Source organism: Tamandua tetradactyla, chromosome 6 (assembly GCF_023851605.1).
Source record: "Tamandua tetradactyla isolate mTamTet1 chromosome 6, mTamTet1.pri, whole genome shotgun sequence".
In the NCBI taxonomy this organism is placed as follows: domain Eukaryota; kingdom Metazoa; phylum Chordata; class Mammalia; order Pilosa; family Myrmecophagidae; genus Tamandua; species Tamandua tetradactyla.
The window spans coordinates 140423298-140435814 of NC_135332.1; the positions used below are offsets into that span (position 1 = coordinate 140423298).

At 39.2% G+C, this 12517-nt stretch overlaps 1 protein-coding gene across 1 annotated transcript in view; it reads left to right on the plus strand.

The window, feature by feature from the left end:
- SDC2 (syndecan 2) overlaps nt 1-12045 on the plus strand; it is a 107028-nt gene extending 94983 nt beyond the window's left edge. The window contains exons 3-5 of the mRNA XM_077167277.1: nt 4518-4651; nt 9724-9859; nt 10776-12045. Of these exons, the coding sequence (XP_077023392.1) occupies nt 4518-4651; nt 9724-9859; nt 10776-10939 (434 nt within the window). The 3' untranslated portion in view covers nt 10940-12045. The remainder of the gene's footprint in view (nt 1-4517; nt 4652-9723; nt 9860-10775) is intronic.
- The last annotated feature ends 472 nt before the right edge of the window (nt 12046-12517 follow it).

Consider the following 12517-nt stretch of genomic DNA (forward strand, 5'->3'; position numbering starts at 1 on the left):
TAGCTGATGCCTGGTTCTAGCTGGAGGGACTGGGATCCCCCAAGGGTTTGGCCAGTTCCTACTGCCCATCAGGCTATCCAGTAGAAAAGTGAGTGGACTACAAGGAAATGGCTAGCGATGACTGTAACAGAATGAGATGGGTGCCATTGCAACAAAATGGAAAAAGTGCCATGCAACAAAAATGTAAGGCAGAAATACAGACTTTCTAATAAACATAATGATTGAGTATATATACTTTCTGATATCCCACTAAATGGACTATAAAGGAATAGAGCATAAACTCATGAGAACAAACAAAACAGTAGAGGAGACAAAAACCACAGTGTTTTGAAAGCTGGAAAGCAGATGGGCCACTAGTAACAGGTTTGGCAGACATGGGAAGGCTGCGTTAGCCAGCAGTGGGGGAGTCAAGAAGCAACCTGATTACACAGCAGAATCCCCTTGGAACCCAGGAATTGGTGGCTGTAAACAGAGGATGAAAGTGGGACAGAATTCAAGAAAATTGGTTGTTAAATCCTTGTAAGAAGCAATTAGATTCTCAGATTCCTTCCCGTCATCAAGCCAAGGGACTGATAATCCTTGACTTCAGAGGAAAGCTAGAGGTTTATTATCTGGAGTGGGTAAAACAGAGAGTATCTTGACTGGGGGGCACCAGGCACAGATGGGACAGGGGGTCCTTGTAGGAAACACGGAGAATAAGTGTTATATAATGCTAAGATGTCTAATAGTTTCAGAATATTCCCAGCCTGGCTATACCTTCTGAGTAGCAGGTGGGGAGGTTTCTCTCTGGGGAATTGGAGCAACTCGGAAGAAATGACTCAGAGATACTGGCATTGGGAATTCACCAACAGAACACACAGCTATATCTTAACTGCTGATTCCCCCATTTGGCAAACCATTGCCATCTGCTCAGAGCATCTAGTCAACTTTTTAAAGTTTTTCTCTCTTAAATATAAAAAGACAATTAGTTCCCCAGACTTTTATGAAAAACTTGTAACATGAAAGATAGAGGACCCCACCTCTCCAAGAAAAAAAAAAGGAAATGAACAGAAACTCAGAGAGAAGAGAAATTACAGGGAAATTTATTATTAAACTCAGAGATGTTTTATGGTAAAATGAAAATGGGATGCTATACAAAAGGAATATTCTGAAGGCACAAAAGTTCTTGGAGAGTGGAACTCTTAATGTTAGAAATGAAAAAAGTCATTAGAAGGTGAAAAGATTAAAAGCATGTACATTCATTCAACAAATATTATTAACCACCCCACTACATGGGAGAACAATGCTAGGGACAGAGTACTTTAAATAAGGCAGGCAAAAATAATAATGCTTTCTCTGGTGATAGAATTGCTTTATTTTTTTATATATTTCTGTGTTTCAAAATTTTATGTGAACATGTATTCTTTTTTTAAAACTTTTGTTCTTTTTATGAATAGAAGAAAATGTTATTTTAAAAAATGAAGAGAATGCAATAAGCAGTAGAAACAGGTTGGAAATGGAGAGATCAAGGAAGCCTTGATGAAGAAGGGATGACAGTGATGCTGGATGTGACAGTATAAGCAGGAGGAAGCAGGCTGGGGTAGGATATTCCAGGCAGAGCAAACAGTGTGAGCTGCAAGTCAGGAAAGATTCGCCTTGGGGAGGCAGATTACACATCTCTCTGTAGCGTCAGCTGGCTATCTTGAGGGGATTTCTTACTTTACAAATCTCTTCTTTCTCACAACAGATCCTCCACAGCCCTGGTTTGTGACTCATATTTTCAACTACTATGAACCTAGGGGGTCGTGCAGGCCCCAAGTTTTTCATTCGTCTTTGAAATTTTATTCTTTGCAAGAAAAGAATTGGTTGTAGGAATAAATCAAGCATATTATATGTAAAATTTTGAAGGAAAAACAGGTAGGCTAATATAAAAGAGCAGTGTGTTTCCGGAGCCACTATTATTAATGATGTACATGTACCTAATACTTTACCTGTACAGAGTGCTTTCAAATATTTATCCCACCTGAGCCTCTGAGAATTAGTTATTAGTTATTATTATTTTTTTTATGAAAGGTTCTAAAAACTATACCCAACTAACTTTGCATGTACTTCACACACACTTAATAGAAAAGAAGTACTGTAAGAGAAAGTCTTGCATAGTGGTTCTCAAGCCTCAGGGTGTGTATGAAAATAAACACCCCCATGCTGCACTCCAGAGGGGCTGAGTTTGTTGTAATTGGTCAGATCACACTTTGAGAAACATTAGTGGTGGTTACCAAACTGGGTATTTCTCAGAATTGTCAGAGCACTTATTAAAAATAGCGCCCAGGATGGAATCCCACCTGAGCCTCTGAGAATTAGTTATTAGTTATTATTATCCCCATTTTACAGGTGAAGAAACTGAGACTCAGGTATTCCTTGTCAAGATCGTAAAACTAATAAATGCCAAAACTAGTACAGTATTAGGTTTTTTTTTTTGGTTGTTTTAATTCCAGATTCTGTGTTTTTTCCGGTGTGTCTTACCATTTCTTCTGTATATAAGTATATGCGTTCTGAAGTTTAAAAGAGGCAGTGATGCATTAAAAGTGAGCCATAGCACTGTAATAGCCATTGTACGGTTACCTTTTACTTTCTGAAGTGCTTATTGCATTAGTATGGATCTGTAAAAAAATACCCATTTTCTTTTGGTTGAGGAATTTGGAAGCATTCAGGCAAGGCAGTCAGAAGAGCTCTGAGAAAGGTGAATTTAAGTTTGTTTGAGTTTTAACAAATTTGACAGATGATCAACTCTAAAATAATGCTGTGTGAAGTCAAAAATTCTTAAATGCTCTTCTGGTAAAAGGACAAGTAATAGTGCCCAGGTGGAAAGTTACTGGTGAGTCACTCATTGAATCAGTCCTGAATCAGAGCCTATTGTGTGCTAGGAATGGTGTGAGTGACAAATGCAATCCTTTTTCTTAGTGAGCTTCCAGTTTAAGCAGAGACTTCAGTTAGTAGTTACACAAATAAACACATGATGACAAACTTGTGACAAAGGCCATTAGGGGTGGTGCTAATGGGAGATGCTAACCTAATATAGAAGGGTTGGAGGAGGCCTTTCCTGAGGAAAGAACTTGGCACTGAGGTTTTGAGGCAAATTAAGAATTAAGTAGGTGAAGGCTCCTAGCAGAAAGATCAGGAGACCATAGCTGCTCGAGCCTGAGAACAAAAGGGGAAATGGTTCTTGAGAAACCACTGGGAAGGTAGGCTGGGGCAGACCACACAAGGTGTGCTAAGGCATTTGTGTTCATCCCGAGAGCAGTGGGTACCATTAAATGGGGATGACTGAGTCATGGCCAATGTGTGGGTACAGACCAAAAGGGGGCTATTAGGAAGAAGGGAGTTATGGTAATTTATGGAACGATTATAGTGGCTTGAATTAGGATGGTGATATTGGAGCTGTAAATAGCTGCCAAAGTAGCAAGATTAATAAGTGAAGGTGAAATCAACAGAACTGGGTGACAAGTTCAATATGGAGGTGCAGAAGAGGGAGTTAGTTTTCCATTTTATAGGAACAGAAGGTTCCAGTCACTGACAGGGAACATAGGGAGAGGACCTGATTTGTCGAGGGGAAAGAGGGAGACCATGAGTTCTGTCTTAGACATGTTAGAGAGTATAGAGGCTTTGAGACATTCCAGTGGAAATGTCAAGTAGGCCATTAGATGCATGCATCTGAATTTCAGAGGGGTGATATAACCCAAAGATGTACATTTAGATGCCATCTGTATTTTATAGTAATTTAAGCCATGGGTACAGGTGAGGGAGAAAGTGTACAGTAAGAAGAGGCCTAGGCCTCAATTTTTTTTAAAAAAACTCTTGGTGTTGTGTAACCAAGTAGAAGGGAATGAGCCTGCAAAGGAGGTTGGAGGGGTAAGCCCGGAAGTCAGAGAAATCCAAAGAAAGGAGATGGTAGTTGGTAGTGACCAGTGGTGCTAGAAGTTTTGGTTAGACAATGACCATTATTAAAAATGCCATTGGATCTGGCAGTGTGGAAGACACTGGTGACTTTAACAGGAAGCACCCGTGGCCTGCTGACAGGGGCAGTCCCGCTGGAGGGAGGTGATGGTGAGGGAAGGAGCTAGTGAGGATCCACAAACTTGGGAAAACTTTGGCTACAAAAAAAGGAAGGAGAAAATAGTAGCTAGCATGAGATAGAGGGTCCGCTGTGGGCAACTTTTCTTTTTTTTGCTTATTGTTTTGGCGTAGATGGGAAGAAATCTCCTTGACAGGAGAGATTGAAAATACAAGTGAAAGAGGGGCTAATTGAGAGCATTCAGGATGATAATTTTATAGAAAAAAATTATCAGTTACCCCAAGAGCCTCTTTGGAATCCCTTCTTCATTGCAGTGAAGACTGAAAGGAGGTTTGTGCTGAATTCTTGAGTAAATATTTTGAAAGAATTTGACTCTGTCCGTATCAATATTAGACAATATTTTCTGGTACTGCAGGAATCTGCATGATGATTCACTTCCGTAGCTCATCTTTGTTTATTATCTCAGGAGCTGATGAGGACATAGAGAGTCCAGAGATGACAACATCTCGAACACTTCCAAAGATACCGTTTACTAGTGTTGCACCAAAAGTGGAAACTACGACACTGAAAATACAGAACAAGATACCTGCTCAGACGAAGGTATGTTTTGTTCTGTAATACATTATCAGGTTATTGTAAATGCTTCTCTTTCTTAATTGTGCACAACAGTCCTTTTAAAAGGACGCTTTTAGAAACACAGAAGGACAATTGGTCTTTTCATTGTGCTATTGTAAATGGTTCTTCTTTATTTTTTATGACCATTTTGGCATTTACCCTACTGCTTTTATCACCCAAGCCTAGCGTATATACAAATATTTTTATAGAGTGCTCCTTTTTAAAGAACTCACAGCCCAGCCAAGAAGCAAAATTTCAGTTCAATTGGCTTAAGCCAAGAAAATTTGCTTTCTTTTCATAAAGGATGTTTTAAGTTAAAACAATTGTGAACTTTACATATACTCAAAGTTATGAAATAAATACACTCAGATTCACATACTGAGATGGCAACCAGTCTCAAATCATTTCTCAAAATGTCAGGTCTGCCATCAGTAATAAATAAACCTTGAGCTTTTTCAGCTGATAATGATGAATTTTGGCATATCTATATGTACTCAGTTTTGAGAGCTTACTTTTATTAAGAATAAGATATTTGAGAAGCACAGGTAGTTCAGTGGTTAGAATGCCTGCCTTTCCTGCGGGAGACCTGGGTTCAATTCCAGGACCATGCACTCCCTCCCCCCCCAAAAAAGAATAAGATATTTGGTCTTAGAATAGAAGAAAACTACTAGCTAATGAAAAATGACTCATTATTTTGGCCTGATGAGCATAATATTGCAGTTAGCTGACCATTTGCTAATAGATAAGCTGTTTAACTCAGAATATGTATACTAAAGTCTGAAGAAGGCATAGACTTCAAATCCTGGATCTGGTCAAGTTTCTCCCATTACTAATGGGTCTTTGAGAAAATTAAATGGGAGTGCATGTAGCCTGGTACCTAGTAAAGCATTCTGTAAGCTTTGAATTTGGTGGAGCACTAGAGACCACGTTGATTCACCAGATGTCTAATGAGCATATGTAATAACTGCAGTGGTAGATTTTGTAGATGGTTCTGAGGTAGCATGCTGCTTATGAAAACTTAGAAACAAAGTCCCCTTTTGGCGCTTACCCTATCTTGGAGATGCTGCCAAGCTATAACAGCAGACAGGATGGGGAAGGCTGTGCCAGGAAGGTCATAACAGGCCTTCCTGGAGGGATAAACATCCCTCCGTAGGAAGGAACATGTGTGAACTTTCTACTCTTTTCCGTTTCTTCCCCTCTCCAGAGTGCTTTGTTCTCCTTCCTCCTTGGTCCTCCCAGGGCATGTCATGAGTCTGGTGAAAGGCAGAGCCGAATGGGTCTCTGCAGATTTGAGGGAACCAGGAGGTCAGCCCACAGGAGACTGGGGTGCTCTCTGCAGGGCTGAGAAGGGTCCGTTACTGTGAGTGACAGACTGACTTCACAGGCCGGGCAATGGGAAAGTAAGGGGAAGCTCCCTGAGGACTGAGGCAGACATACATAGCATGTACTGGCTCCGTTCGTGGTAGCTGCTCAGTAAATGTATAAGTTGAAGAAATGAAAAAAGAAGAGAAAGGGGGAGAGATAAAAAGCAGTAGTTTCAGTTGATGGTAGATTGGCCAAATGCTCAGGGAGTATGTGGCACACGGTCATCTCATGTGGCCGTCCTGGCATGAAAGACCACCTATCGTGGCTGAGTCTCTTGAAGTCAGTGACCACTAGGACTCGCTAAATTGAGGCAAGAAATCCTCCTGGATAAGTTTCCTTATCTTTCATGATAAGGAGTTATATCTATCCTAAGTAAAACCTAATTTGACCTAGAGTTCTGGTCTGTTGAAAATAATAGGTTCAAACTGGATTTTGTTTTTGAAATTGACTTCAAGGAAGTGAAAGCAGTGGCATCAGATCAAGATGAAAAGATAGACGTTTGACAGATGAGCTCAGGAATTAAAGATCCCAAAACAGTTTAATATATTTGTGTCCTTAGTATTATTTGTGTTCTATATAGGAATAATAAAAATGATCCATTCAATGTTTATTGACTGCTACTAATGTGTCAAAAATGTTCTGGTGGCTGATAATGATAATATTGATAATGAATAACATTAAAATGTCCAGATTGCATTTACATGGTAAAGCTGAATTAAACAGTGCCTCTGGAATAAATAATGTAGATTTTGCTTTGGAATGCGTCTCACAGTGGCATTGATGTTACTTTGTAGATATTCTGTCTAGTTTGTTGTAAATTTATGTGAAAGAAAAAGAAAAAGAACAGTTACCTGTTTATGTAGGGCATTGCTCACAACCTATTACTTCCATCATTTCCATGGCATCCAAATAACCAGACATGTATGTAATAGATCTTTAATTGGATTCATTTAATCATTCATGCTGCTTTTTATAGTTTCGCTGTGCACATATACACAAGAGTCAGGGCATATCAGATTAGTTCTGTATTGTAGGATGATTTCCCCTTAGTCAAGCCTCTGCTAGCCTACAATAAAATTTTTCAGTTTAAAAAAATGAATGTGCCATCCAGAGCACCTTGGGGCTTGAACTGCGTTTGTGGATCAGTGGACCATTCATTGAAGTGCATGGCAGCCCCAGTTGTGCTGAGATCTTCTGTTCCCACACCCACTGACCTTGGAAATCAAGCTCCTACCTGCCAGCTGGATCAGAGGCTGAATCAGAGGGAACTGAGCAGTGTCAAGAATTCTCACAAATGATTTTAAGGACTCAATAAACCTGAAGTGAAATCTTGTGATTTGCCATAATATGGGACAAAGATGACAAGAATAAGTTAAATTTTGTCTCTAATATAATAGCTATGTATCTCCACCTCATTTCCCACTAGAACTTGCTTAACTCTTTCTCTAGTCCACAAACCTGAATATCCACCCTGGGTTTTCTCTTTCCTTTCCTAAACTCTAATAGCAGTGCTAATGCACAGTGAAAAGGTTGTTAGGTTAGAATCTGGGTAATCAATACTCTCATCTGTTGCGTTGTCTGTCCTTCCACCAGGCAGCCAATTAGTGATGGGCTTTCCCTGACAATAATGGAGGTAACTCAGGCAAAATGCTGCCCATAAGCTTCTCTCTTCCACTTTATTTTGGTATTTGAAGGCCTGGGAAGATCTTTCATATTGTCTTCTATCACAGTAATGTATAAGGCAATGGAATTTTAGATGCATATTGTACAGTAGTGAAAAGATAAATTCTCTATGGTCCTCTCTTTCTTGTAAATCATGTAGGTTGAGTTTAAGGGAATTAAGGGTTTCTTGGGAATGAAGAAAGTAAGACAGTCATTCTCTCTGACAATTTACCCCACAACAATCTTCAGAGGGTGCCTTGTGTTCTGTTCATGAGGCAAGGATCCATTGACCTGGATTTCAAATGGATCTACCTGGTCTAGCTTTTGAGGTCCTTCCTAGAAATGAGATTGACCTTAAGGCATACCAAAAAGATGAATTCCTTTTTTTCATGCTTTAACCCTATAGACTTAATTAGCAGGCTGCCATTTTGAATGAACCCTAACCTTCAGAAAGCAATCAATAGCTTAACTGCCCTTCACATGTTAGATTTTATAGAGTCCTACTACAGATGGTTAGATGTCTTAGTATGGTAGTAGTGCTAGAAAGAATTATTACCTACAATCTTTATGTCCCAGTAAAGTTGACAGTGCCTTTCATCAATTTTGTTGGCCAATAAGAACTTCATCTTGGTAGAGGATAGGTAGCACGTTTCAACTCAAGTTCTCTAAGTGGTTCTCAAAACATGGGATTGTCCAGAAGCTTTAGATAAGCAAACTGCAATAAATAAAATCAATGACAGAGCCCCATCCCAGACCAAAACATCATTAGTGGTGGAACACTCCCCCCACACACCTTTTTTAAGCATTTCAGCTGATTCTGATTTTAGCTAGGGTTTGGAAACTTTGGTGTTACCTCGGGTCTTTTAGGCAAGATTGCTAGTCTTTGAGCTGAATATAAGAAAGGCAACAGAGATTTTATGTGTTGGGTGTGTAAACTGAAGAGTGTTCTGGAGTTTTAGAGAGGTGGTGATCAGAAGGGCTTCATTAAAGACAAATGAACAATGAAACAAGTGAAAACTTTGGATTGGGGTTAGAAGATCTGCATAATGGAAGGTACAGTTGTTAAGAGTCAATTTTGGTAGGTAGAGGCAGTGTGGAGACAGCTGTAGATGTTTCCCACGGGGGAGTAAGTGGTGGGCGGGAGAAATTGAAAGCCAACTAACATGGGCAGTTATGAGATTATTGCAAGAACTTGGGTGTGATATAATAAAGACCCAAACAAGACTTTGGAAATGAGAATCCAAAGAAGGAGTTTACTTTGAGAAAGATAGTGAAAAGGCAAATTGATAGGAACGAAGCAAAAAAGCCTTTGAAATGTGCCAAAATAGTAAACTTTGGGGCACAAAAGAATAGTGATACCATTGATAGAAATAGGAAAGTTACTTTGTACTCTTGACAAGTAATATTAAAGGTGGTTGATTGTAGATGATGTGAGAATTATTACTGTAGGCTAATACTTCAGATTTATAGACTGTCCAAGGTCCTTAGCATGCCCTTCATTTGACAGATCAGGAAACCAAGTTCAGAAAATGGTGTGATGTAGGTCAGGGAACCATAGGAGTCAATTGCTTATCCTAAGCTCTCTGAAGTTCTAGTTGAGGGTTCTCTGAAGGCTTAGTGGGGCATGAGTAGGAAGAGGGAAGAATTAGGTCTCGGGCTGTCATTAGCAGTGCCATGTTCAATAAAGAGATGAAGGAGTAAGGAGAATGGAGCAATGCTGTAAGAAAAGAGACCTTATGAAATGTCTATGAAACAATCTGACATGCCATTAGGATTATTATACCCTCACTAAATAGTCATCCTTGCTTACATGTATGATGGATGTTAGACAAAACCTCAAACCACATGACTTCATCATGGGACTCACCCATTGGTACAAACACCACACAAAGTGATGATCTCAATTATTTCCTAACCTCATTCTATGAAAACAAACCAAAAAAGGGGAACTTTGGCATATACTCATCTGTTATTCCCCATTCCAGCACAGTTTTTAAAATCTGTGTAATTTTTCCTTTTTCCCATACCAGTCACCTGAAGAAATTGATAAGGAGAAAGTTCACCTCTCTGACTCAGAAAGGAAAATGGACCCCGCTGAAGAAGACACAAACGTGTATACGGAGAAGCACTCGGACAATCTTTTCAAACGGACAGAAGTCTTGGCAGGTGAGGAGCCGGAGGTGGGGTGGGGAGCCTCTGTTTATCTGAGTGATATTCAGAGGTGTAGGCAAAGCTTGCTGTTTGTCACCTTCCTACTGAGAGCAGTTGAGGGCCCTTCATTCCAGAAGTTAGGCAAATATTGTCTTTATTTTCTGCCAACTCTCTCAGCCTTACCCTTGGCCAGCCATTGTGTGGTTGGGCTGGGGGTGGCCTAAGAGAGGAAAGTTTAAGGTCTGAATTGGTCTATAATCGCTGCGGGGATAGGGTGTGTCATGTGGAAGACCAGTCAGTCTTGCTCCAAGTCATGCCTGATTTGAAAATAAATTTTAGTGAAGGAAAAGATCTCATGGGGACGGGGGTGGGGAGCAGTTTACACAAATAATGCCTATGGTGTTAAGAATGTTGTCTCTAATTGTAACTTATCTGATGGAAATGCTAGCATTTGATTTTAAAGGGGAAAATTTCGAAGATTTAAGAACACCTAATCCTTGACAGGATAGCCCCAAATCCAAGACTAGAAAAGAAGCTTGCATGCTTTTTTCCACATTTACTCTGAAAAATATTTGAGTCATTTAAATCCCGTTCCATGTTTTTCTCTGAAAAAAAGCAATTGGAAGGTTAGAATAGGAAATGTGAGTACCGAAAAGACTAAAGCCTTTTAAAGTATGGAATTTGTTGAGGTTGCATCAGGAGGCTTTTGGGTGATATTATTAATACTGATGAAAGAAAGTATTGTACCTTCCTGAGGAATGTCAGATTTGCATAATTACCAGGTTGCTTCATTGAATCCAGTTTTTTTTTTTAATTTGGGAGTTTTCAAATTAAGCCTTTTGTAAAAGTGTAACTAGCTAGGGCTTGAGAAAGCTCATTTCTGCAACCCTTGCATCTCTTCTCAAAGTGATCTTCCCTTGGTATGTTTCAGCGGTCATTGCCGGTGGAGTGATCGGCTTTCTCTTTGCCATCTTCCTTATCCTGCTGTTGGTGTATCGCATGAGAAAGAAGGATGAAGGAAGCTATGACCTTGGAGAACGCAAACCATCTAGTGCTGCTTATCAGAAGGCACCTACTAAGGAGTTTTATGCATAAAGCTCCTCCTTAGTGTCTCTATTTAAGAGATCACTGAACTTTTAAAAATAAAGCTTTTGCATAGAATAATGAAGATCTTTGTTTTTTTTTGTTTTTTTCATTAAAGAGCCATCCTGGCACCTTAATGATAAAATCCCATTGTATTTAAAACTTTTCATGTATTTCTTTAGAACAAGATGAAATTAAAACTTAACATCTGCAGTGTTCTGTGAATAGCAGTGGCAAAATATGATGTTATACAAATCCTCAATGTTCATGGAATCGGTTTAAACTTTTATGCGCAAATACGAAATAATTGTTTTTATCCTATGGTTCGAAGATGAAAGCGGTTTAATTTTTGTCAGCATGTCTCAGATCAACCCTACCAAGTTGGTCTCACTTCGTTAATTTATCTGTTGTTCCCCTTTTCTCCTCTGCCCCCACCTCGTCCCCTAAAAACAAACAAAACAAAACCCTATGCCTTTTGTAGCTGTCATGGTGCAATTTGTCTTTGGATAATTCAGATGACGGTAATTTAGTGTATATGTGATTTTCAAATATGTAAACTTTAACCTCCACTTTGTATAAATTTTTAAGTGTCAGACTATCCATTTTACACGTGCTTTGTTTTTCATTACCTGTAGCTTCGGGCAGATTTGCAATAGCAAATTAATGTGTAAAATTGGATTATTACCACAAAACTGTTTAATCTTATCTGTCTAATCATATCTTCTTTTGGGAGGATTTGATGTGAGTTACTGACAAGCCTCAGCAAACCCAAAGATGCTAACAGTATTTTGAGAAGTTGCTGCAGATTCCTTTGGCCACTTTATTTGTTAATTTCTTGCAATTGGAAGGTACGAGTAGGGGTTCAAAGAAAAATCTGTTTTTGTTCATAAAAAATGCATTTAAGTTGTAAACGTCTTTTTAAGCCTTTGAAGTGCCTATGATTCTATGTAACTCGTCGCAGACTGGTGTTAATGAGTATATATATAAAACAGTTTTAAAAAAAAGTTGGTATTTTATAAGCACAGACAATTCTAATGGTAACTTTTGTAGTCTTACGAATAGGTATAAATTGTAATTTGGGGACATAAAAACTACTGAATAAATCATGTGGCCTAATATTGGAAATGTCACTGTTATAAATTTTGTACATTTTCGATCAAATGTACATCACCCCTTTGCTAACGACCATCTGCTCTCAAGGATGGCAAGGGTTTGATTTCTGAGTGCTCCACAGTGTCTGTAAATCAAGACCAAAGAGGCTGTTGATGAGAATGTTTTATCAGTTCACTTCCACAATGGCCAGGGGAAATCTGAGTGTATCAACTTGTGTGTGTCTGGGTGCAGATTCTGCAAGGCTGCCAGGGAATTACGAAGTTGCAGCTTTTATAGGATAGTTGATGGCAATATTGAGACAGATGCCAGCCTTTGCAAATAACTTTTAACACTATAAATTCCAAAGAAATGAAAGGGGCTTTCCTGCAATAGTGACCTCAGGCTTAGTCCCATAGATTTGATTTACCTTCAAAACTATGCTCCAGATCTCTCCTGAAGCTTAACTGAAGAGCTATAACAGATGGAATACCATAGTTC